We start from the raw sequence: 27,038 nt of genomic DNA, 5'->3' as shown, positions 1-27,038 counted from the left end.
GCTGAGGCATGCGAGGAGCCGGCAGTGGCCAGGGGTGTCTGGCCGCCACCCGCCGCCCAGAGAGGCGGCCCGCAGTAGCGAGTGCCTTCTAGTAGGTCTTGGAACTCGGTTGCCTCCTCCAGGCATCAAGCTTCTGAGATAAGCTGCATTTGCCAGGAGCCGTGGCTAGGAAGGGGCGTACTGCCACAAGGTCCTGAGGCTTCTTCCGGGCAGTAAGAAATGTCGCTTATCCTTGTAAGGCACTGATCTCAGACGTGTTATAACTATGTAAGGTAATGGATGTTAACTAGATCTGTTGTGATCATCATTTCATTATATATACACATATCAAATCACTACGTTGTGCACCTTAAACTAATACAATGTTGTATTTCAATGAGAAAAATAAAACTACTACAATAGAGGTTACAATAGGGTTCAACTCTGAATACAGCAAAGACATCTGGGGATTTATAGTCAAAGAGCACAGTGAAGGGGTCAGTGGCTGGAAACACAGAGGAGACATCAGGGGTGGGGAATTCTCTCTAAAACCGGGTTTAGCGGGATTCTTGCTAAAACTGGGTCCTGCAGGTCTGGCAAGGCTATAGCCAAGGTGGAGGCCCAGTTGAGGAGTGTTCGGAGGAAGCTGCCTAAGGTTTGGTCAAGCAGGTTGTCAACAGGCCCAGCTCAGCACATGGGCCAGGATGTTACAAGACCTCCCCCAAATTACCCAGGCAGATGGAGGGTGTCTCACATCACAGAAGAGACAGTCTCCAAAGGACCTCAAATTCTCTCTCCCCAGCTGGCAACACACCTCAGGGCCCTCCAGTGCTGAGCTAAGATCTGTCCTGGGACAGTGTTCCTCACCATAAATATTTAGGCCTAAATAGGGTACATCTGTCCTAAATTTTCTCTTCCCACCACCTCCCTCCCCACTCCTCTGAAATCCCAGGATTGTGCTCAGGGTCCAGGGCTCCGTGCTGCTTCAGCCACTGTGGTTCATCTCCAGGAATCAACTGGAGGAGGAAGGGGTCTGGGCAAATCTAGCTTTCCCAGAAGAAATGCTGATTGGTGGTGATGTGCACCTGAGGTCGCAGGTGGCTGAGTTGCGCAGAATGAAGGGCAACACAGCTTGGATGAGGACTTGACCTCTGTACTCTCTGCAGAAAGCACAGCTCGAGGGCACTAAATTCTGTGCAGGTCTGTTTATCTCGCTCCCTAATTTGCCCTCAGAAATTTAAAAGGAAAATAAAATGTCTCTCAACTTTAATGGTTGACTTTAAAGTGAGCATGATTTTTTAATCATTTTTCTTTAGATTCCACATATAAGTGATATTACATGATATTTGTCTTTGTCTGTCTTACTTCACTTAATATGATCATCTCTAGGTCCATCCAAAGGGAATCAACAGATACACATACTGTATGCAAAAGAAATTAAATAGCAAGGACCTAGTGTATAGCACAGGGAACTATATTCAATTTTTCGTATAATGGAAAAGAATCTGGAAAGAAAAAATATATATGTATGTATATGTATGTATGTGTATATGTATGTGTGTATATCTCAATCGCTTTGCTGTACACCTGAAACTAACATTGTAAATCAACTACACTTAAATTAAAAAAAAATTTTTTTTAAGTGAGCATGATTTTTCAATTTCATCATTTCCAAAATCCATCCAGGGATAAAGCTAAATGAACACTTTTACTTCACAGGGTACTGGGAATGGAGGTTAATTTCAGTCCCAAAACCCAGCACAGGAAAGTGGAAAATGAAGGAACAGCTGCCCCTCACTGGACACTGGGCAGCCTCTAGCCAGTCACTTGGCTGTCCCGCCTCAGACGGGCTGTCTGTGTAATTCTTGATGACCCTAGCCCTACCCAAGACAGGAGGGACGGTTGGTGGGGTCCGACTGCATCTCTGCTAGGCTATCAGAAAAGGTCAAGAATACCAAACAACAGTGACAGGAGCTTTAATACAAAATGAGAAAAGCTGCAGAAGCAGACTTAGAAATACCAAATAAAAAGCACAATTCGGAGTCACATTTATTAATATTAAAGAAACCTCAACATTATAAATGAGTTAATTCATTCACATATTACTTCAGTAAGAATTCTTGCTTGGTCATATGAAAATAGTTCATTTCCCTTTGTTACCAAAAAAATTGCATCTAAGAAAATATGTTAAAAATTACATCTAGGAAAATACGTTCATGCTCCCTTCCTCCTGCTTGGACTCTCAAAATTCCATTCTCTTTCACATCCTATTCTCCATCAGACTTGGAATTCCAAGTGATGTACCTGTCAGTTACACACAAGTACTTTTACATGACTTAAGAGAGGCAGCATTAAACACAGAAACAAAGTCTACAGAATGATTTCCATTTTCAAATCCAACTTGATTCCAGACCAGTGGGTTCAAAAATCACAGGAGCAAAAAGTGAACAGACTCAATATCTATGCAAAAAAGCCAACTAATAAGAATTCGTGTGTTAACATGTAAAGGCACATCAGGAAACCGGCTGTTTCCCAATTCTCCTAAAACATAGAATGATTGTGATCAAATATAAACATTCAGAAAAAATGTTTCAGCTTTTTAGCTGATTCTTTCAACTTTCCTTACTCATCAGTATTAATGTCGGGGACTGGAGATGTGCAGTAGCTATAGTAACATTCAAAACAATTGTATTGACAATTTTATTTATTTAAAAGTCTTCATTACCTAAAATCTATATATCTTCTTATTCCCAAATCACTTTGAATACTTTCCTTGCATTAACACAGAGTATCCGTAACTCCAAAAAAGTCAAAAACAGAGATTCATTTCCAGGTAGGAGATGGGCAAAGGCTGGGTAATAACGATTTGCGCAGGTGGTGGTGCTGGCACGGTCGTTAAAATCCTGTTGGATGCCTTCTGGATGCTGAAACCTGGAAAAATTTTAAGAATCTCTGGTTATTTTGTTCTTTCTCTTACCAGTCATAAATAATTCAAACAGGCACGAAACAGTCACTTACTGAGGTTAAAATGCAGAGCTATGTTCTGCACCAAATTACCTTAATGGAAAATGCAGCCTGTTAAGGCTGAGTTGCACACCCATGTCTGGTAAAGACCCAGAGCCAGAGAGATCTCTCTCACGTGGCAGGTAAGGGTACAGGTGGGAAGAACCCTTTTGAAAGCAATCGGTCAAGATGCTGGGAAACATGTCTACACCCACAAGCCAGTGATTCCACTTTTATAAATTTAACTTACAGAAAGACACAGTTTTAAAATGCTCTGATATAAAGGTATATACTAGAATATTATTAAAACAAAATTAGATATAGTCTGTGTCAAATACTGTAAAATGGTGTTTAAAAAATGTCATGTATTTATAAGTGGAATGTTATGAGGCCATCAAAAATGACATCTGAATAGGTTGGAGGACTATGAAAAGTGCTTACTGTTGTCGGCACAGCACGGCGGGCCGGTGACGTGGGTTGATAGAAGAATTATCAGAGACAGAGAAAAGCTTAGGAAACTTGAATAGATGTGCTGCTACAGGTAACAGGAGGCCACACAGGCAAGACACCTGCATGAGCACTGGGGCCAACACGCAGGGCCTTTTATTGGGGGGAGGGGGCTGTGCATACAAGGAGCAGGGGCTGCATGATCAGTGTGTGAACAGGCACCTGATTGGTTGTAAGATCTGTCACGGACCACTCTGAACCACAGGATTTATGACTTTGAAAAGGGCAAGATGTGAGACCTGTCCCCTGGGGTATTATGAGACCAGCTATCTCCTGGGGCGATGGGTTTTGTTAGGGTAAACACGCTTCAAGAGATGTTTTTATCCTGCAGAAATGCAGGTAATCAGAGTGGTTCTGCAGTGGGGAGTGGGGGTTAGGGTCTCAACGGCTCCAGGCACACCGAGCCAGGAGTGGGGGTTTTATGACTCCAGAGAGTACCAGCTGGCTCCATACACATAGTTCATAATTCATAGATACATATTCACAATCTCATAGTTCATAGATTTACACGTATATAAATCTGTGTACATATATCATATGGTATGTGGACAGGGGATGCTGCCTGCCATTTCAGTAAACAAAGGACGTTGCCCGCCATCCCGGTTCTACAAGGATCAAGCCATCAGCCAAGGCAGCTGCCTTCAGAAAGTACGCCCTGGAGGGAATTCAGGATGGAGGAAAAAAAATGGGAAGCATTCTGTGCTTTGGATACTGGCCCTGAAGAGTTAAGATGCATATCTGCGGGATAATTTCAATGAGCCCAGACTCTTGCATCTCTCCATGCATAGAAAAGTACTAAAATCATTAACTTGAGATGTCTGTTCTTTGTGACTAGCACTATTCTTCTGATGTTCAGATGTGTCGACAGAAATGAATGCACAGCCTAAAAGCTGAGAGTAATGTTTTTTATTTGGCAGGAGGACTTGAGCCGGGAGGACAGCCTCTCAGATGGCTCTGAGGGTCTGCTCTGAAGAGGTAGGGGAGGAGCTAGGATGTATAGGAGTTTTACAACAAAGACCAGGTAGTTGGAACATTAAAAGATTACTTGTTAACTGAAGAAAACCAGACATCTCAAGTTAAATAATTTAAATAAACACCTTTCTATGTATGGGACGGAGCAAACATTTGGGCTCATTGAATTCATTCCTTTGACAAGCACCTAGCTATCTAGGGCCAGTATCCTGTCCTTTCTTATTCTGAGTCCCCTCAGAGGGCACCATTGTGAGTGGCTGCAGAGGCTGGGCTGCAGGCCTGTCCTCACTGGGGGTGGCAGCAGCCACTGATGACTTGATGGCTTCTTTGTTTACTGATATGGTTTGCAGTATTTTTCGTTCACAAGATAAACTTTTGTATAATTGTATTTTAAATGGATAAACAACTCAGGTAATCCTGGTGCAAGTATGAACAGCTGTTTTTTTAATGGCTTGAATCAACCTGTTGGATAAAGAAGTTCCTCCAGAATGCAGAAACCACAGTAGGCTCACAATCAGAGTGGAGGAATAAGGTTGTTATTTTTAAAGCCCAACAGAGGAGACCTCTCAGTGCCGTGGGGGGCGGGCAGCAGGGAAGACCAGGTACAAAGTTCCCTGGGTGGGGCTCTGAGGGGCTGGCGCTCGTGTTCAGAGCAGAGAAGCAGGAAAGAGCCATTGGGAAGTGCTCAGGGTTTGTGCAGGGAAGTGGTGATAAAAAATGCTGAAAGGGCACTTAGGTCCAAAGTGAGACAGGAGGGAAGGGGGCAGCGCACAACCACTAAAGTGCAATGAGCACCAACATGGCGGGAGATTCAACTCCCAGTAGACCCTGAGCTTCATTATATGCACATTGTGATACAATAGCTGCTAAATGGTGCTCCCACTGGTCTCAGGACATTTCCGAGGCTGATCATAAAAGGTCAAAAAGTGAGTGGTGGACCAATTCCTGGGAATCGCAGCCCCTTTCCCAAAGTAGTTGGAATAATCCTCCCACTTGTTCACGTATGAAAAAACTGAGCCCATCAAAACTAACAACCCCACACCTCCTGGCCCTTGTCTTGGGGCTCCTGCATCCACATTTTGTAGCTGGGTGGGAAAATGGGGTGAAAGAGGCTGGAAGAACACCGATAGCCGAGGGGAATAAAAATAAAGGGCATTTTCCAGCTCTAAAGATTAGAACACAAACCACGCATTCTCCCAAGAGTTAAGGCAGCAAAACGTAAAAACATCTCATCAGAAGAAAATACTGCAGGGGCTTCAAGGCACTGCATTCCAGAAGCAACCCTGGTCCTTTACCGTAATCATCCTAGTGGATCTGTCACTATATCATCTGGTACACGGGGTCACCAACTTTCAGACTTCCGATTTTTTCCACCGAATAATAGATTCCAAAAAGTGGGGACGACTTGTAAATTGCTTTCTCAGAAGGATCACACAGGCGGTAGCTAAAAGAAGCAAAAATTCACCCTCAGGCACACAAAGGAGATAATCTAAGTGCTTTCAATAGAATTCAATAGGATAAAATTGTTCATTCTCTCGCTACCTATAAACAAGCAGCAAGCCTTTTCTGAAATGTGGACAGAGAAGTCTGTGGGCAATGAGTCAAACTGGAAATAATTCTGGCTTTTCCAGAAATGTGCTGAGAGTCCAAACAACTTTTCTGTGGCTTCGGTATGAAAGCCAGAGGAAAATACTTGTATGCGTTACTCAAAATAAATACTCTGTTTGCATGTGTACCTCCAGTTTCTCAAATCATGGAAACTGATGCTCTTACAGTCTGGATGTCCTTGAATTCTATCCTTTCTACTTCTCCCAGTTTATAAGCCCCAAGCTGGGGTTGTTTGGTGAAGAAAAGTGAAGACAGAGATGCAGTTAACAAGTGGGCTGGACTATTACTGAAGTTGAAAAATTTTAAGGCCTGTCTAAAGAAAAAAAAATAACTTCATTGTGTCTTAAAAATCAAAAAACAAAATAGAGTTGTAAATCTGAAGGCTTCAAGAAATAACCTCTTCTGGGGGGCGAGGGCTGGAGGGTACAGCTCAAGTGGTGGAGCGCATGCTTAACATGCAGGAGGCCTGGGTTCAACTCCCAGTACTTCCTCTAAAAATAAACAAATAAACAAACCTAATTACCTCCCTCCCCCTGCCCCCCTGCCAAAAACTCAGGTTAAAAAAATAAAGCCATAAAACATATTTTTAAAAAAACAGATTCTACACTGAGAACCAAAGTCAGTCAAAATTCTCTAAATAACAAAACACCCCAGGCCAGAAGAAGCTCCTGTATAAACAAACTCTGACTACTCATTCCATTCCCTTTTTTCAAATATTTCATTTTACGTCTCAATTATTCTCATATCCCTTGACATTGATTCTAATAAACAAATATGAGTTGCCATCAAAGTAAAATAATTTGAGGTCTTAATTTACAAACACATGTAAATGCTATTAAAAAATTGATGAGAGATGAAAATTTTAAAACATAGGATTTTTACACTTAAAATTTTGTCAAAAGCACTAGAAGATCCATCTAGGAAAAGAAAAAAAAAGACAGAGAAAACAACAAGTACTCACATTAACCAACAGCCACAAAGCAACCAGAAGGCAGAAAGGTGCCCAGACAAAGCGCCTACAGACACACGTAGTTCAAGGACAGGGATAATATTAAAAATACACCAGACACGTTGATGCTCTACCTCTTCAGGGTTTCCAGCGGCTCCTTCCTGTCCATCACTCCGGTATCGGGGTCCACTGTGGTCATAATGCACCTGTCACACAATAAAGAAGGGTTAGGTGACAGTTACGAACCGATGGGTGAGCCATGCCCAAGTAGTCCAGTCTCGTGAGAATCCTTACCTGGGACAAGACAACACCTTTTTCATTTCTACGTTGCCAATGAGGAGTTCATCCCAGGTGTCCTAGAAGAGGAAACACATCTTTTGAATTAAGGCTTCATTAGGCTTTATAGCAGTTTATTCTTGGGCTGGTCCTAGGAAGCCAGTGGAAGAGGGCAGAGCAACTGGATGTCGTGAAGGGCCTCCCCAAAGGACCCAGGGAGGCGGCTCTTCGGTGTGTCCAGGATGGAGCTCTTGACTCCATCTCAGAAGCCTGCCTCCATCAGCAACAGCAAGAAGAACCGCTCTCTGAGGGGCAGTCTGTCATGAGAGCCACACAGCAGATCTAGGTCAAGTTAATAATATATAATGAGGAACGTCTTTCCCTTGGCTAAGCTGCAGTGGAAACCACATTACAGTCTGATGGCTCCGTGGTGGGTGGGACATGACCCGAGGAAAGTCAGTTATAAGATTCACCCCTTCAGCACCTCCCCCTCCCCAGAGCTGCAACCTGCAGCCCGGTCCTGGCCCCCCACGGCCGTAGGCCCTGCTTTCCCACCCTTGAACTGGAGGCCCTGCCAATGTCTGCCTCAGGGCTTCAACAGAGCCTCACAGCTTTGAGGGAGGTGCTCTTATGGTCCCCATTTCACACAGACACAGAAGCCGAGAGAGATTACAAAATTTCCTCAAGGTCACAGCACCCAGGTTTGAAAACCGTTCTGATTGGGGACTTTTTAACCACCCAGCTTTTAACTATATCTGTCTATCTATCTGTACACACACAGACATACACACATATGGAGCTTACAGAGATTACATTATATATACGTATATACACGCATTCACATATATACACACATACATATAAATGCATATATACATGAGGAGGGTATGTTACACAGGCCTCTCTTGCTGACAGGGAAGCCTTCCAAGAAGTTTACATTTCATGGGACAATCCTTTATCCAGGCCCCAGGGGGACAGGTGGGAGGCATTGGGAGATGGGGGGTGGGGTCCATAAACCAACAGTATCTATAATCAGATGCAAAAAAAAAAAAAAAAAGTCCCTTGAAAATTGTATTCTGCCCTCAACCCGAGTGAGGTTTTGAGGTTTTTGGAGACCACGGGTCTAAGGGATTTGATGAGAATCAGCTTCCAAGTGAAGAAATGAGGCATCTATTCCTCTCACCTGGTGGCTTGCTCCCCCTGGGGGGCAGGAGAGAAGACCACGTCTGTCCTGCAAGAAGCAGGGCAGAGCAGGGAGACGGGACTGGTAACATTCCCCTTGCCCCTTATGACCAGGCTCCAATCAGGCTAGGGTCCTCTTTCGGGGTTCACTAACCCCCGCCCCAATCCGTGGGTCCCGTAGGGGTGATTCAGAAAAAGCACAAAAGGAACTCCAGTACCTCCATGGTTCTTCCCAACCCAGAAATCTCCTGCGGGATATGACCACAGCTACCCGACTGATGTAGAGAGGTCTCTGGATGCCCTGGTTCCCAATCATCATTTATGAAACTGCTTCTGTTTGGAAAGAAACTCCAAGTTCCAAACAACGAGTCAAAGGGTGAACTCTAGGTAACCCCTGTAAAACGCAAGGCCCCATCTTGCAAAATGGAATCTTAATATCCCAGCCAGGACTTTTTACAAACAATGTTCAAACGCAAAACTGCAAGACAGCCAGAGCGCCTGTTTCACCTCCGGGAGGAATGGGACCTCCCGCGGGGTATGGCCAGAAACACAGCTCCCGCGGGCGAAGTAATGGGTCTTGCGGTGCCCGGGCCCGGAAGCGGCTAAAAAGGCTGGACGCACTTCGCCACACGAGGGCGCTGCGGCCACAGGCACGGGAGCCGATCCGGCAGCAGGGGCTGAATCCCGCCCCAGCTCTTCCCCCAGCTCTCCAAGTACTTTCCGTTCGATTTCGTTTTACAAGGGCTGATGACTTCCATATTTCAAAGCCACGTATCTGTGGAAAGTTTGCCTCATGACAATGATATAAAGCAGGTAGTCTGAAAAGTTCAGTTAGATTTCCTAGTTTAACAAAACATTTAATCTGCGCTACTAGACAACTGCAGTACCCAGTTTAGAATACCAGATTGCCCATTCTGTGGGAAATCCTCCAAATGCCAGGTCTAATTACCCCCTAAAATATTAATCACCTTATTTAATAACATCATCCATCCTAATCTGATCATTGTCAGCATTTTGGTGTGAAGCACTATTTGCATTAAAAAACAACAACAAAAACCTAACAAATTAAATTTAAATGTAACTATGAATCTTGTTGTAGGAGGAAAATAATAATTAATTTTCAGTTTATTGAAAAAATAAGTGTAAATTAAATTAATAATATATGAAATTAAATTTTCCATTATGTTGTACTAGTCATTGGAGGTTATCTTCCCTTAACACCCCCAAAAGTTTACTGCTCCCCCTGCTGGTGAGAAGCCTCTTTGCAGCCTGGCAAAATTCAGGCCCCTGTGATGTTCCCTTAGAGTGAAGGGAATAGAACCCTGGAGTTTTGGAGGTGGAAAGAGAAAGGAAGAGAGAAGGCAGGGAGAAAGGGGGAAAGGACTACACATAATGGGCTCAGTGATGTGGAATAATCCTGAGAATTTGTTAGTAGTTTGCAGGCATCCTGTAAACACTAAATGAAGACTGCATGGTTTCCTATCACACGTAGCACCCAGAGAAAGATGTGAAGTAAGGGTCTGGGGTGGTGGTTGTGGAACACACGGAACAGCACAGGGGAGGGTGTCTGATTATGGGGAGCCTTTCCTGGAGAGTGTCAGAGCCTGTGCCCAGCAAAAAACTAAAGATAAGACAGGAGATCAGTCTCTCTCGCCATAATGCTACACACACACACACACACACACGTGGTTATACGCATATACTGAGAGGGAATAGACATATAGACAATATATACCCATCTTTCTCTATATATGTTATGGTTCTCTCTACACATATGGTATAGGATTATACACATGTGTCTACACACATATACATATATACAAGGCTATATATAGTTGGAGAGAAGGAATGGATATAGAGAGAGAATATATAACTATACCATCTTTATATATTTATATACACATGTATAAATATTTATTATCTATCTATCTATCTATATTTATATAGAGAGACAGAGAAGAGAACAGCAGGTGAGAATGGAGACCAAGGTGAGCTCTTGGCTATCAGGTAACCATAGAAGGACAAGACATCGGACAGTAAGATGGAAAGACAGAAGCCCTGAGTGCTCTGTGTTCACTGGGCTACAGAAGGAGTTACCCTGAAGAGCACAGATCAGATCAGCAATTCTAATCAGACCGACAGCTGCAGAGGCTTTGGGCACCTACCCCTCAGGCCGGGCCCACCTACCACCGCCAGAGACCTTTCTCCTCCTGAGTCTCAGTCAGAAGATGGGGGCTTCCCTTTCCCTGCTCCTGACTCTCTCATGGCCACTCATAAGTTCATTATATTGTGCCGTACATGTAATTGTAAGAAGCAGTTTTAAGCTCTGTTGGGGAAAATTGAGGGAATGAGTGAGTAAGTTTCATTTAACTGTTGTTTAGAAATCCTGAGCAATCTTCCTGGCTTGGTACCAATGACTGTACAAGATTACAGTAAGCTCAGAAAGCCATCCACTAGAGGCTGGCTAAATACACGTGGAATTCCTGTTTGGGGACTGGACAGGAGGGTGTGAATCTACATTTAATCACACTGAATAATGTTCAAGGTGTCCGAGTGAAAAAAGCACACCTATAATATACACCACATGTGCATAGGGTGATTTCATCTATGTAAAAAAATCTGTATAAATACCTAGGTGTGTATATTTATAACAATGTATTTGGAAGGCTCCTCAAATTTAAATAGTATTATTTGTTTTTTAAATAGATTTTTTTTCTTCTTTTTGCTTTTTTTTAATAAAAAGTATTATAACACATTTAAAAAATCATTTTAGCCTAGAAAGTTTCTCAAATTCTTTCTGACATCAAATACATGATGTATTTTTCAAAACCAGTTCTGTAATTCTCTGACACCAACTGCTATCCAAAAATTTAACTCAATTCTGACTAACTGCCCAGAGTTGGCACGGACCCAGAGCGTTCAGGGCTCAGTCCTACAAGATTGCCCCTACTTCAGACGCCAGTACAAGTCCTAGGTCTCCCATATTTCTGACCAACCAGCATAAATCAAATGTTCCCATCACCCCTTCCTGGGTACCACATTTTGTTGGAAGAGCTCATAAAACTCAGGAAAGTGCTCTACTGTTACCAGTTTATTACAAAGAATACAATTCAGGAACAGTTGAATGAAGAGATACCTAGGGCAGGCATGGGAGGAGGGCGGGGGGCTTCCACCCTTCTCCAAACGTGCCTCCTTCCTGGCACCTCAATGTGTCCAAACTCCATTGTTTAGGGGTTTTATGGCAGTTTCATTACATAGGCAAGATTGATTAAATCACCGATTAAATCCTTGAGCTCAATCCCCAGCGCCTCCCCTCCCTGGAGGTCTAGGGTGGGGGAAAAATTCCAACCCTGTAATCATGGCTTGGTCTTTCTGGTGGCCAGCCTCCATCCTGAAGCTACCTACCTGTCTCCCACATCTCAACACTCACCTCATTAGCATAAACTACGGGGTGACTGAAAGGGTCTTGTTATTAACAACCAAAAATGCTCCTATCGCCCCATCACTCGGGAAAATCCAGTAATTAGATTTACTTATTTATTTTTAATGGCAGTACTGGGGTTTGAAGCCAGGACCTCGTGCATGCTAAGCACACACTCTACCACTGAGCTATACCCTCCCCCTCTGTTCTTTTTTTTTTAATGCCACTAAACTGATACTGTAACCAGATAATGTGTTGTGACCCGCAGATTGGAAAGGGTAACTGGGAAGATTAAGATAATGCCAGTAAAGGGTCTGGCACAGTGGCTGCCACACAGTAAGCGCTGGGGAACCGTGAGCCGTAATTGTTACTGTCATTTTTGTTACTGTTTTACATAGTGTTGTTATTATTATCATGGCTTCAGAAATCCCTGAAACCAGGAAGAGATTACTGTTCTAATCCCAGGGCAGAGACTTCTTTTCTAAGTGTTCAAATAAACTCATCCTAACTCATCCCAGCTTGGGTTACTGGGGGCTGAAAAGTAACGCTGGGTTGCAAAAACTTTGTTTTTCAGCAGCTACAGAGGATAGTACTGGGAGGACTGGATTCACACAGCTGGAGAGCAATGGGGCTGGGGTTCAAACCACAGGTGTCTGGCCTCTGAATCTCCTGCCTCTCTAGAAGCTCCTGGGAGAAGCACTTTCCGAGTGACAGACCACACACCCAGGGGTTCCTGCAAGCTTCTCCTCGGATCTTTCATAATGTGGAGTGAGGAATGATATAAACCAAACGTTCCCCCAAAATGCCAAGTCCTGCTAACCAGGACAGCAAGCAAAGTTTGGGAAACAGTGACCCCCGAAATAGTCAACTACAGAGATAAGAAACTTTGGTCAATGATATCATTTTAAAATTTCTTGGCTCCACGTTCCCAGAATTCGAACACACCCCGCTGGCCCAATGGAAGCCACTTTTTAAAATTTGCTTAATACTCTGAATTACATGGAAAAAGTACAAAGTGCTTTGAGTCACAAAGAGTAAACGCTGCATAATGCACCCTCTATTGCTCTATGATTTTGCAATAAATTTTTGCACCATGCTTAGGTTTGCTATATTTTTATTATTAGTTAGTCTATGAAATATTCATGCGTGTTATCATTTTATGTTAATATTTAACAGAGTCCCACTAATTGGAAGGGTTATAGTTGTGTGATGGTGCCTGGGAGACAGGTTAATGTATCAGGCCCTTAACTCATGGGCTTCTTAATTTAAGGAAGAATAAATCAGCAACATTAGCATCATTTTATAGTAAAGATTTTTTTTAAATGTGTATAACCAGAGAGCTCCTCTAGAAAAACAAGAGTATTCTACCTTACGTACTATTTCTGTAAGTCCATCACAATGCAGGACTAAAATAGCAAATGGACTTGGGAGTACAAGGTCACTTAAATTTTTTAAATTGAAGAAAAAAAAAGACTCCACCCATTCAAATTGCCTAACAGAATACGACTAGGCTTACATTAGGTTCAGTTCAACAAGTTAGACGTGAGCAAAAATTCTTAGTTGGCGAACTAAGAATTTACGGAAAAGCAAAAACTCTTTAGCCAGGAATGACAGTATCTTTTCTCATTCCTCTGGGTTAAGAGCTTAAACTAAAATTCATATCTTCAGTGGAGTCAAATCAAGAAAAATCATATTCCTTAAAAGAAAGGTTTTCAGCAAAGAATGGACCAGTTATAGGACTCCTGCGCAAGGATTTTTGCTTCATGGACTAATTTCTAATCCGTCTCCAGGAACATGCGTTGTTAAGGCTCAGTCTGATTTCCTTCAGTGTTTAACAAGCATCTCACGGCTCAAGATCCTCTGCTCATCAGCACAGGAAAGCAGAACAGAGGAGAAACAGGTGAGTTAAGCGGGAATTCTGATAATGAAGCTTGAGCCTCAGGCCCCGGACCCTTTCAAAGCCTTGCACTTAATTTTGGTTTTGTTACTTTCTTTTCTTAATGAGTCCCCTCAGATAGCATACACCTCGGATCATGCCAATCTGGATTTACTCCTAGGGAGAAAGTCAACTCTCTTTCCCCAGGAGCTGATGGCCTGAGAATGGCCTGAGCCCATGGCCTTCCTCTCCTGCCCACTCAGAACCCTCGCCCCTCATCCCTCCCGGGTCAGCGCGTCTCCAGCCCTGTTTGCTCACAGGAGGTTCTCCTGGGACGGTGCTGCCCACCCAGTCACTGGAAATAACAGCAACAAATGTTATATATTGGGTGTTTACTGGGTGCCAGGCACCGAACCAATGAGTTGCTTCACACAGATTGCTTTGCCGCAGTAATCATTGCAAATGTAGCTTATAAAGTTGAGCCCACTCCCAGTGTTTAGTGATTGCTGGTGTTCCTTAGTACAAAGCAACACCTGGCTATATGTATTTCGTGTACAGATCGCAGGTCACAAGTGGGTTCTGATGTAATTGTCCTTTTAGGGCTACAAGGGGCTGAGTCTTTGGACGGTAGATATTTCTGGTTTCAAGCACATAGGAGAGCATGTGGGTCCTCCGGGAAAGAACTCAGGCCACAGCATGGAATGTCCCCAGGGCCCTGTTCACAGGTGGGTCTCCTGTATCCTCCTGGCCTCCACTATGGGGTCTGGGGCTTCCAGAGGTCTCAAACCTTTGAGCGCTCATGGATGGTCCAGGAAAAGGAGAGATGGCTGTTCTCTTCATGTCCCTTTAGTTACCTCTGGGCTATGATTATACATTCTAGCCTCCTCCCAGACTTGCTATAATTTGGACTGCTTGCTTTGAGGTCTGAGCACTAAAGGGTGAACAGCGCCCCCATTAGGCCAGCGAGGTGATGGTAGCAGCAATGAGAGAACCACTTCACAAGGTTAAGGTGATTCCTGGAAAAGGAGAGGCTTCCCACCTGCCAGGTTCGGAGGGCCAGGCTTGGCGCCAGCGAAAGGAGCACATCTGGGCATCAGCATAAAAGCAGAGAGCCGCTTACCTCCTCAAAAGCATCGCAGCCTGTCACCACGATATTTGGCCTGAATTGGCTCATTTTCACTTTCTTCTCCAGCCTCGTATTCAGATCTGCCAGGGAGGCTTCCGAGAGGACCATGATGGGGCTGCAGTCCGGGTAGGCCACCTGTGCCGAGGACATAGCACCACCAGGCTTCACTGCCCGCGGAACTGCTTAGACCAACTGCAAAGCTAAGCGAAGTCCAGAAGCAAAACCTCCCAAGTGCCGAAAGGGAGCATGTTGTTCGAGAAGGAGGGATGACACTGCAGGCTTGGACACTGCCAAGTCAGCACTGAAGCACGGTTCCTGCCCCGTGGAGTTCAGGCAGGGGCTCCCCATCCACACACTGAAGGCAGCAGCCAAGGCTCAGGGCCAGCGTGACCCTCTGGCCCCATCTCTTGTTCCTCCAGTGCCGAGCAGTGAGCGTCTTCCCACATCATCATCAGACAGGGGAAAGGTCTGCTGCCAATCAGCTATACTCTAGGAATGATTTCCTTCGGCAGCACCCATTCACTCACATGCATTTATTAAGCACCTACTATGTATCAGGCATTGTTCTAGGTGGGGAAATAGCAGTGAATACAGCAGATTCTTAAAAACCCAGCATTCAAGGAGCTTGTAGTTCAGGGAGTGTGGGGAGAGGCTCCCTGAGATGCCTGCATTTTAAACCTCATCTCACTGCAGAATTAAAGGCTTTGGTCTGGGGGCTGTAGCTGACACAGGAGAAGCCTTCTCAGCACCGGAAACAACCACACCACACTGGCTGTGGAGGGAGGGCGTGGAGAAAGTTTGCTTCTGTAATTTTAGGAGACCTGGATTTAATCCCAAGCAAACCTCACTTTCGCCTCCCAGCCCATCTCTTCCTGAGTCCCCATCTCCCTGGGAGTCAGCCCTGGCTTCTCCCTCCACAGTTTCTCCCTTAGTCTGTCCTCCACACGTCCTGGAGAGCCCAGCAGGCTCTCATCCCCTTCCCACTCCATCCCCGGTACCTGCCCCACCGGTGGCCCCCTCAGTACCACTCCCCTGGGCCGTCACTGCGCTTTCCTAACTGGGGCCCCAAGAGAGGCTCTCTGTGGGCCAAGAGGGAAGGCAAAAGGGAAGGGCAGCTCTCTGCAAGCTCACCTGGTAATTCTGGACAAAAGGGAAGATTTTCTTTGATGATCGTCCCTTCATGTTGCTTTCAAACTGAACCAGCCTGAAAGCTTCTGTTTTCAAGAAGTTGGTAAACCACTGAGCAGCCTCGTCACCGCAGTCCCTACCCTTGATGTCAAGACCAAACACCCTGGAAGGATCACAGAGAGCAGGAGGGTTACTTTCTTACACCAACACACTGAGTGATGGGGTCAAGAAGAACAGCTGGTCTCCTGGGACCTGACTATCCCAGAAGACCAGTAAGTGATCTGTGGACAAAAGCTGGGCAGATGCAGAGGGGGAAGGAGCAGAACATGCTCCAGGGAGGAGCTCGTCAAACCCTAATACGCTTGTAACTCACTCAGATCCTGTTGAAATGCAGACTGTGATTCAGTAGTTTGTGTTGGAGCCTGAGATTCTACATTCCAAATGCTAGGATGTCTAGGTTGCTGGTCCATGGACCACACTTTGAGTAGCAAGGATTTAGGATGCTTTCAGATGGGGAGAAGGACCATGGTAAAGTGGATGCACGCTGAGATTGGAGTCCGGTAGACTTGGTTCAAATTGGAACTCTGCCAGTCTCTAGCCTGTGACCTTGAGCAAATTATTAAACTCTTCTGATACTTTGTCTCCAGTTATAAACTGAAGACAATAATACAGTACTTGCCCCACATGGTGGAAACAGATTCCACTAGATAAAAAAGAAGTCTTCAGGGATTTTTTGCTTGAGTATCCCCAAAAGATTTTTTAAAAGCCATTTACCCCTCACAGAATTGCAAGTTGACATGTAAACTTTTTTATAAGTTTAATTTGTTGGGGAAGATAAAATTTCCATTGAATTATAAATATTAAAATTAAAATAAAATTAAGACATAAATCATATTGTATATTAATATTATAAATACATAAAGATTGAAGTAAAATAAAATTATGCTTTTAAAAGCATACAATGGAATCCAAATGCCATGGTGGTTTGATAGCCACTCCTATCCACAAAAAAAAAAAATGATTAAGGGCTTCTTTTATGGTCCATATTTTTAAAAATTATTTTTTTAATTTTCTCCAGTTTTATTGAGATATAATTGATATACAACACATGTTGTCACAAACGGGAAGATTTCATTCTTTTTTATGGCTGAATAATATCCCACTGTCTACATGCACACCACAGTTTCTTTGTCCACTCATCTACTGATGGCCGCCTAGGTTGTTTCCACATCTTAGCTATTGTAAATAACACTGCTATGAACATGGGGGTGTACATATCTTTCTGATGTACTGCTTTGTTTTCATCTCCTTCAGATATATTCTCAGAAGTGGCATTGCTGGATCAAATGGTAGTTCTATTTTTAATTTTGGGGGGAATCTCCATGAAATTTTCCATAGTCACTGCACCAATCTACATTCCCACCAGCAGCGCACGAAGGTTCCCTTTTCTCCACACCCTCTGAAATCACTGTGATTTTCATAACAGCCATCCTAACAGGCAGGAGGGGATATCTCATTGTGGTTTTGATGTGCGTTTCCCTGATGATTAATGTTATCTACATATCTTTAGAAAAACGTCTATTTAGGTTCTTTTAATGGTCTGCATTTTTATACTATTCCACTTTTTATTCTTGATCTCATGTGTACATTCTATTTCTCTAACATAATGTTATCTTGCTATATTTTTATACTCATGGATCACCTTTTAACCAACTGAATTTTCTTCGTTTCTGAATTCCAGGATTGAGTTATCATTACAATTTTTATTAGGGTACAATTAATCACAACAAAGTGAATCATCCATTTTAATAATTACTAAGCATAAAAAAGAAAATTTTATTTGAAATTAATCTCTTAACGAATCCTGTAAAGCCTCCCTGTATCTGTGTATGAATCTTATTACTCAAGTAAGACGAGGCTCAGCAGCAATTTATTCCTTTTTAAAAAAATAAGCCTTAAGAAACTTTTTTCACGTAAACATGGAATGGAAGGAGTTATAGTAACTTCATTCATTCTTTGAACCCTCTATGATTTTTGCCACTTAGGAATCAGTCATCAAAAAAGTATTTTTAATGATTTATCAGCAACAATTTGGCTAGAGGCACCTTCATTTTAGTGTAAGACGAAGATTTTGAACCACAATCCTGTAGAATGACTTTACCCTGTCATTAGAGACATCCTCCTTTATCAGCACCAATGTTTTTATTGTTCGGGCTTCTTAGGCTTTTCCCTTCAAGGGCAATGCTCCCTAAGATATGAAGGCAAGCTTTTTGCCTGTACAAAGGGGAGGTAGAGAGGAGAACCTGCCCACTGCAGGTGAGGTTTGGATCACTGGTGGAGGAAGAACTTACGGTATTTGAGGATCTGGAAATTGATTCCCTTAAAGTGACCATGACTTTAAGTACCACAGGAAGTGTTTGCATCTCCCCGTGTGAGTGCCTCCCCCAGTTTGAAGGCTCCTGAGGTGATGTACTTGAGGGAGTCCAAGGTAGAGATGCTCAGAAATCAGCCCTGAGAGCCATCGGGGAGTTTGAGTCTTTTGAGCACGAGCTCTCCGTTCTCCTTGCTTGGTCCCATGTTGGGCACCTTGCAAAAAAAAAAAATGCTATGCTTTCCTTCACTACAGCCTGGTGTCAGCAGATGGACCTTGCTCCCCTCGGGTGAGCAGACCCAAGTTTTGTTCTGTAACAACACTGATCTCAGTCTTGGTTTCCTGATTTGTAAAGTGGAATTACTGATATCTACTTCATAAGCTTGCTGAGATAATTTAACTGAAATATTGTATTTAATGAACTAGTGCTTCAGGCTTTCAAAATTGTGGCACCCTGATGCTCAAGTTCAGATACTTTGCTGGTAAAAGTATGCTACGAGGGCACCAGGGTGCTCTGAGGCTCTCCCACAGCACCACTATCCACATGCTGAAAATGCTCCGTTGGTCACAAAGGGACCCAGAGCACCCCTGACAAGTGTCTCAGCCTCTTGGATTCCCTGATGAGCCATGGAAATGGACGGCCCTGCAAGGGTCTCATAGACTGAAAGGAAGCCCAGTCCTGAGGTGTGTCTCTCGCCAGAGGTGAAGTCTCTTACATCTGAATCCTGCTGGAAGTGCCCTGGTCTCAATCTCAGACCTCAGAGGCTACAGAGTCACCTTGAAAAGGCCCAGCATCCTTATCACCCAACCTTGAGATACAGGTGGTAACATTTCCACTGATGCCCTCGTCTGGCTGGCTGGAGGGCTGGCAATTCTGAAGTCCATCCTACTTGAATAAAAGAGACAAACCTTAAAGGTTGGCCCTTTGTACCCTCTTTATAGTTGTTTAATAATGTCCTTTTATTTTCTATATTTTTGATGCTTTGACATCTTGGGATTTGGTGATGCTGAAGGGACTGCCCCTCCCAGACCTAGTCAACCCCTAGAGATAGTAAAACACAAGGCTTTTATACACAAACCAGCCAATCCAGAGCCTTCACCCCAACCACCTCCTCCATTGTGATTTTACACTCCAGCCACTATCCCCCAACTCTAATCACCCAGGGCCAGGTAGCAGACAATTAAGGCAGCCCCTGTACCCCAGAGCACACAGAAACCGGAGCAGAGACTTGCTCACATTTCCCCCTGCTCCCTCTGCCTCCTGACGGACCCTGGGACTTCCCCGTGTGGCCCTACATGGCATGGCCTCCTGTTTCTAGGGATCTGTAAATATAGAAGACTTCTTTCTTCATGACAGTCATTTCCGTGTCTGTATGTCTTGCCACACCTGATGAAAACAAATCCCAAGTATCCTTAATGCAACATTCTGCTTCACCCACTCACACCTGACCACTGGCTTGGTCCCAGCATAGACTAGATGTCTCTTAAATATTTTCTTTACCGATCTCATCACCTACTGTACAAAGGGCATCAAGGCAGAGGGCAGGGGAGAGCCTAAAAGAAAATGAGTTCTGTGGCGGGTCCCCGGAGGCCCCCAGACAGAGCACCTGCAGTCACGGAGCGTGTTCGAGGAGGGCAGCTTGCTCGGCAAAACCAGCTGGTCCATGCCTGGCGCCCTGAGGATGAAGTGATCGTCCTCATAAGTGATGGAGACCAGCACAAGGCGAGGCTCCTGCCGGGCTGTCACCATGTGTTGATCTTCCTTAATCACCAGCCAAAACCTGCCAAGAGACAAACAAGGGACACACTCAGAAAATCCTCTGCTGCCCTCTCCACAGCTTCCCTAGAGCTTTCTGTTCCATCAAAACCCTCCTCGTGCCCTGACTCAGGATCGCACAATTTCTTTCTAGACAGTAATCTAGGTCTGGCTGGATTCTTTGGGTCCAAAAGTTAGTGTCCCCAAAAGGGGCTTGTTTGGCACAAATAGCGCTAGGAGACAGGATCTGGCCAATGTATGAAAATCCCCAGTCCTGAAAATCCAGAAAATGAGGCTGGTGTAGGAACCCTCCCTGCCCCTGGAGCAGCTACGTTGCTAACTTTGGGAATTTGCTTTGGGCAGAAACTTCCCTGAGCCTCTTAAACGCTTCTCTGGTTGAAGCGAAATGTCTTCCAGATCTTTTTGCTGTGGGACAAGATGGGGTTGACCAGAAACTACTGGCCCAAGTGGACTGAAGCTCTAGACAACAGTCTTGTAGTTTTTGTGACTCCAGAGGATGCAAACCAGCTTCTCCTTGGTTTAAGTTGCTGCAGTATGCAGACTCTAATCAGGAAACCCCTAAACAGCCTCTTCCCTTCATGCAAACATTAAAACTAATATAATGTTATAAATCAATGTTATCACAATAAAAAAGAAAATGTTATATATATACACATATATAATGGAATATTATTCATCCATAAAGAGAAAATCCTGCAATTGATGACAACATGGAAGACACTTGACAGTTTATGCTAAGTGAAATAAATCACATAGAGAAAGACAAATGCTATATGATCTCACTCAATTGTGAAATCTCAAAAAGGGAGATTGCTAGACACAGAGAGCGGCTTGGTGGTCGCCAGGGGCAGGGGGTGGGGGACATGGATGAAGGTGGTCAACGGGTACAAAGCACCAAATTCTAAGAGATGTAATGTACACTATGGCAGCTATGGCTAACAATACTGTATTGTGTACTTGAAAGTTGCTAAGAGAAAATCTCAAGTGCTCTCATCATAACAACAGCAACAAGATGGAAATCATGTGAAGGGAAGGATGCGTTAACTAACCTTATTATGGGAATCATTTCACAATATATACGTGTATCAAGGCATCACATTGCACACCTTAAACTTACACAACATTATATATCAATTGTATCTCAATGAAGCTGGAGGAAAAAAAAGATTCGTGCAAACCATGTGTTAGATAAGAACTCCACTCACCTCCGGGAGGGCCCACTGCTCTAGGCTCATGTTCACACTCTGTGTGTCATATCCACGGGGGCGTGGGGGGGGGGAAAGCTGAAGAGCAGGAAGGGAGACTGAACCCGTTAGCTCTGTTAGGCTCTTATCTATAGCAGAGCACCTACTTGGGGTTACACCACGCAGATTTGAGCACTAAAAAAGAAAGTTTTCTGCCTCTAAGGAAAATGAGTTTCCACATCACTACTTTAGACACAACAAGGTGAGGAACTCTGTGGGCTCTGACATGTGAGCCACCACCGAGAGCTGGGGCCTTCCACAGGTCAGCAGGATAAAAAGGGCAGCCCCTTTCGGGAGGAGGGAGACATTTCCAACTATGACTGGAGCCAGATGGAAGGTTCGAGATAACCTGGTGAGGACATCCAGAGTCACAGCGCAGGGAGCCCGGTCTCTGCCCTGTCCTGACCTGACTTGGAACCTCCCCGCTGGAACCTCCCAGTCAGGCAACCTATCCCTGTCCAGGGGCTGGATAAACCGCCCTCCCCTGCAACCAAGCCTGCAGACAGGGGCCGGCCCGAGCCCTGCTAACTGGCATGTGCACTGGGCGAGGGTACAGCAGCGGTGGTGGTGACAGTGCGTTTTAGGAATTGCTGTGACTACGCTCTTCCCAGGAGCTGGGGATGCTGGGCAGTAGCAGGCCCCCGACTCCCTAAGGAACCCACCCTTCTCTCTCTAGGAGCCTTTGGTTCCCAGGGTTCTCTAGCCTGCTCACCTGTGACCCAGGGATTTCCTACTTTGCTACAGCACTGTTCCCTATTTCCAGCTTCATCCTTGGGCACAGAGTCTGGGACGACCCTGTTCTAGTTAACTCCAGCACAGCCTGCACCTGAACTTCCAACATGGCCCGCCCCGCTCTGAGAGCTGCGCACGACCAGACACGCGTCCAGATGGGTCACAGCCCGCGTGGGTGGCCGTTATTTCTAACAGTCCTCCCTGGGCTGAGACTTCTCACCTCCCGTCCACCCCCCAACTTCAGCCCTTCACTCTGGCTTTCAAGTGCCACCTGCAGCTCTAGCCTGTTGCATAATCACATGGGGGTTAACCCCTGGGAGGTCACAGAAGTGGCGGCTAGGGGTTCTGCGCTAACCTTGCCAGTGAAGGGGCAAGTGGCAACTTGCAATCAGCCCAACACTGTACTAGGAGGAAGACAGCAATTAAAAAATACAATCCCCAGCCATGGTCATTGCCTCTCATTACCCTGTAACAGGAGAGATGATGTTTCCCACCTCTGGCACACAAACGATGCCCGGGGAATGAATACGTACCTCTTTTCTGCCCAATCTGAAAGAAAGGATATGTGTGGAGTGTAAATTGTTTCAGGATCAAGTTTCCCCAACTTCGTCTGCCACCCTGAAAGCCGACACCTTCATTTCACACACCAAACATGAGAACGCAGCGCGAAGAGCAGCGCAGAGCCCAGAGCTCAGAGTCTCCAAAAAAACAGCCGAGCCCTGAGCAACCACCAGCTGTGTGCTCAGGACGCAGAGTCCAAGGCAGCCGGAGGTCGCACTTCTAAACTGACTGACTGGCCTGGGATGCAGGAATGACTGAGCAGGGAAAGCAGCGGGGAAGATGGGGCCCCACTGCACGGAGCTAGTGGGTGAAGGCAGGAAGGAATGATGCTTGGGATAATGAACTTAGGGGATTCATTTCTCCAGGAGATCATAGTCTGTGCAGAACGACTGGCTCCGTAAAGGGTTGGGATGGATTTATCAATGGGCAAGTCACATATGGCTGCTAAGGAGAGTGAGGGTTTACAAGGTCAAGGAGGGCAGCCATGCCCTCCCAGCATCTGTGCCAAACGGCCAATGCCAGCGTTCTGCTGGGCAGACTTGAAACGAGCTCAAAGGTCAGTGTGCTCAGGCCAAGCATTTGCAAATATTTAAGGACTTTGATCAAAACAGCTCCAGGAATCTAAGGCACCAAGCACTTGCAGAGGAAGGTCTCAGCTTCTGAGATCAGTTCCAAAGACACAGGTTCAAACTAGAAATAAAGAAAGGAGGGCTTTCCCTGCATGCTAGACTGCTCGTAGTTTTGTGATTGAAATCTCAAGTTGAGAGAATGATATTATCTAGCAGAGCTCTTTCCAGCTTGCTCTCAGGTTTCAATTATCCTTTAATAAGCAAAATCTAGATTAGATAGGGTCTTGCAGATCATCAAGTTCAACCTCTTTTGCAAATGAAAAAAAAAATAAAATGAGGCTCAGACAGGTTAAGTGACTTTGCCCGAGGTCTCCTGATCCTCTGTGCAGCCCTTACTTCTGTAAATCTCACACTGGTTTCCCAGCAAGGGCATGAGTGCTGTACTCAGAGATCTGAGTTCAAACCCCACCAGCACAGAAGGATCCTGTGATCCTGGGTGAGACACTCACCCTTTCTGATAGCGTTTCCCTCCTGGCAAAGTGGGCACAATATCGAGCCCATGAGACTGCTATGAAGCTGAAATAGCATCATGTGTGTGACAGGATTTAGCTGAGCAACTGCTGCATAGGAAAAATGGAATAAAAGTGTGTTCCCTTGCTCTTCCCTGCCTCAGCCCAGTCTCTACCATCCCAAGCACTTATTGTTCAAAACAAGGCAGAGCTGACATAGTTCCATCTATTTTCAGATGCTCACAGAAGCAGAAAAGCAAAGGACAAATATTCTCTTTCCATGGAAGCATGAGTCCCTGCCAGGTCATGACAATGAGCAGCAGGAAAGCAACAGGTATTCCAATGAACAGAGGAAACACAGATAAGAACTGGAAATCTCTCTGTGAAAGAACGTCAGACCTTCACGTGAGGAAGGACGTTGCACAAGTCCATCTTCTCCAGACGTGCATCGTGAGAATTAACCTCTTCCCTGTGCGGGAAGTCTTCCCAGCAGTCGGAGGCTTTTCTAACACTTCATGCTTGAATCAGCTCTAAAAATGCTCTTCTTCTTACCCCTCTAGTTATAGCATCAGAATCACCTGGGGAGATTTAAGCAACCACCCCCCTCACTGTCTCTCTCACACACATACGCATGTGACACACGAGTTCACTCTTAATGAGTCTGATTCTGCAAATGCTCTGCCCCTGAGCTATACCGCCATGATTCTGTGGGTCTGAAATGACAATCTCAGGAAATTATATTATTCACTGAGTGATGTTCTATTTATTACTTGGTTTCTTTTTTATTGCTCAGTGATATTCCACAGTAAAGAGATATTGGCTTAACTATTCACCCATTTTGGTTGAATGGGACATTTCAACCGAAGGACACTTTCGTTCTTTCCATATTTGTGGCTATTACAAATAAAGCTGCTGTGATAATCTGAGCATTAAAAAAAAAGTCTTAAAAAAACTCTCCAGAGCCAGAAATCTGGGATGAAGGGGGATAGAAAATGGCTCGTGAGTTACATGCCTACACACAACAGTTCTGTAAAACAAGCTGAAGTTTTTCAATGTCCACACTTCTTTAAGAGGACAGCACTCTTCAGAGGAGAGCGAACACACGTGTCCTGGAGTGAACTCAGGGCAGCAGACAGCTTCTGCTAGAAGGCTCCCTGAACGACCATCATGCAAACCTCCCTTCCCCTAGACAGGTCCACAGCTAAACCATCCCAGCCAGACAGGGAAGCATCCTTATCCTAAGGAAGCAGAGAAGGAGGCTCCGTTCTTCCTGATCACTCTTTCTAGGGTTTAGCATCCTTCCCTGTCCAGAGCACCTTCCCGATACCCAGCTGCACAATTCTCTGTCAGTGAGAATGTGTCTGTGGGCTCACCTCTGGGGTGAACAAAACAACAGGGGCATCTGCTTTGAGGAAGGGGAATGAAATTTCTATGTACCAGGCCCTATGGGGGTAGGGACTTTACACAAATTTCTAAACGGGAACCACTCTGCCTCTTAGGGAAGGGGACACTATTTCCTTAATGGCAAGTATTACACTCACTGTCCCCCTGCCACCTCCTCTCCCCAACAGAAGACTTCACTCTGCTCACTATGTATTAAAGTAGGCCAGCGTCCCCCCCACCCCATCTCCTGCATCCCCTAGGCACCTTCCCCAGGACCGGAAACTGTGAGGACCAAGTTCCAGCAAGGCCAAAGCCAGTATCCTTGAACAAGACTTGGTTTCAGCAGCACTCCTGTCTGCCTACTAGTGCCAATATCATTTTATTTTTCTACTATTGTGCTCATACTAAGGCAGAATCAGAAAGTTTAGAACCAGCAGGAGCCTTGGAAATAATCAGGGACAGAGACTTGTCCTGACTACCTTTCCCAATCTGAACCAGACAGGAAGCTGACCTTCCCAGCAAAAGGATCCAAGGAGGAGGAACCAAGAAGCAGCCTAGGACACCCAGGTGGCAAACCTCCATTCTCCTTCCCGGGACAGGCCCCAGCTCCCCGACCCCACCCCATCCCCCCTTGCTGTCCCCGCGCACGGGCTCGGCCCTACCTGTCCCGCAAGTGGCCGCTGCGCAGCCCCAGGGCCGTGCACTCCGCCGCGCTCACAGACACCCCACTGCAGGACTTGATCGGGTAGATGCAGAGCTGCGCCACGGTGCCCACCTGCTGCAGCCTCCGGCGCCGCCTGGGCCGCGCCCGGCGCCAGACGACGGCCCCCAGCGCCACCGCGGCCAGTCCAAGCGCGGCGACCGCGAGCCAGCCGGGCCTTGGGCGCCCGGGGAGGCCGAGGCGGGCCAGCACCGACGAGCCGGCGGCGCCCATGGCCCAGCGATTGCGGGCGCGACCCTGAGCACAGAAGGGGCAGCGACTGGCGCGGGGAGGGCGCCCGGGCGCTCGGGGCTCCGGGCCGGCGGGAGGAGCCAGGGTTGGCTCAGCCACTGGCCCAGACACCCTTTCCGCGCGCGCCGAGGCGGCGGGACCCGCCGTGCGGAGGGAGCGAGCGCCTCACTGCGGCACCAAGGGCCGCGCAGTAACCGGGCGGAGGGAGACAGAGAGCGCAGGGGACGCTTCGGCGCCTCTGGGTGGGGGGTGCGGGAGAGGGGGCTCGGGAAGCCCCAAACCCGAGGTCTCACCATCCACTTTCTCGGGTGGTCACTTTTTCTGGACTTCCCCTTCCGGTCCCCTGCGGCGCACCGTAACCCCCTCATCTGTCCCCCGCTCCCCGCTCTCCACGGTTCCTTGTCCCCCAGCACTGCCCACTTAGTTGGCGCGACTGGAGCGCACGGAACAGTGAAAGTGGATTGTAGGCGCCGAACGGAAGATTATTAAACGTTTAGGAACTCCTACAGATCGCTCTCAGAGCTGCAGAACTTTCAGCCCGTAACTGCTCGGGGGAAACTGCTGCGCTCGGAGCAAACTCGAGCGTGGCTTCTTGCCGCGTAAGGACACTTCCCGAGGGTGACCTCAGTCCCCCATTAAAATGCCTGCCGGAAAAAGCTCGCTGCTGCCAGGGGATGTCACTGTGTGTTCCTGCCAAAGTCCGAAGACAGGCCCCTGACCCTTTTCCCTTAGAGCCCTTTCTCCAAAGGGCTCAGCATTGTGAGTCCTCCGTCTGTCCCATCCACTTGTGTGTGCGCCTCCTACAGCTCGAGTGCCTTTCTCAAGGACCTGAGAGCCACTCCTTTGAACTGTAGTCATCCAGAACGACAGGGCCTGTTCCTGTTTCTGTGGAACGACAGAATCGTCGCCTAGT

General features: G+C 46.0%; 1 protein-coding gene across 1 annotated transcript; it reads right to left on the bottom strand.

Annotated features, from left to right (window-relative positions):
• Window positions 1–1,939: 1,939 nt before the first annotated feature.
• MTARC2 (mitochondrial amidoxime reducing component 2) lies at window positions 1,940–26,413 on the bottom strand. Its single transcript, XM_010973998.3, has 8 exons — window positions 25,836–26,413; window positions 20,006–20,179; window positions 16,031–16,190; window positions 14,894–15,034; window positions 7,313–7,374; window positions 7,153–7,224; window positions 5,757–5,905; window positions 1,940–2,910 (listed from the first exon to the last, which is right to left on the bottom strand). The coding sequence occupies exons 1-7, from the start codon at window positions 26,105–26,107 to the stop codon at window positions 5,782–5,784; spliced, it is 1,005 nt and encodes a 334-aa protein (XP_010972300.1). The 5' UTR covers window positions 26,108–26,413; the 3' UTR covers window positions 1,940–2,910; window positions 5,757–5,781.
• Window positions 26,414–27,038: the final 625 nt, after the last annotated feature.

This window comes from Camelus bactrianus, chromosome 23 (genome assembly GCF_048773025.1).
Source record: "Camelus bactrianus isolate YW-2024 breed Bactrian camel chromosome 23, ASM4877302v1, whole genome shotgun sequence".
Taxonomy (NCBI): domain Eukaryota; kingdom Metazoa; phylum Chordata; class Mammalia; order Artiodactyla; family Camelidae; genus Camelus; species Camelus bactrianus.
Note: the sequence above shows the minus strand (reverse complement) of the source record. Positions and strands in the feature narration are given on the sequence as shown.

Bases quoted from the DNA above. Each gene is read 5' to 3' on its own strand.
- MTARC2 (XM_010973998.3), bottom strand. From the start codon at position 26,107: ATGGGCGCCGCCGGCTCGTCGGTGCTGGCCCGCCTCGGCCTCCCCGGG. The intron at 7,375-14,893 runs GTAAGCGGCTCT...TTCCTCTTCTAG, and splicing joins GCTGCGATGCTTTTGAGGAG to GACACCTGGGATGAACTCCT. The intron at 7,225-7,312 runs GTAAGGATTCTC...ATTGTGTGACAG, and splicing joins AAGGTGTTGTCTTGTCCCAG to GTGCATTATGACCACAGTGG.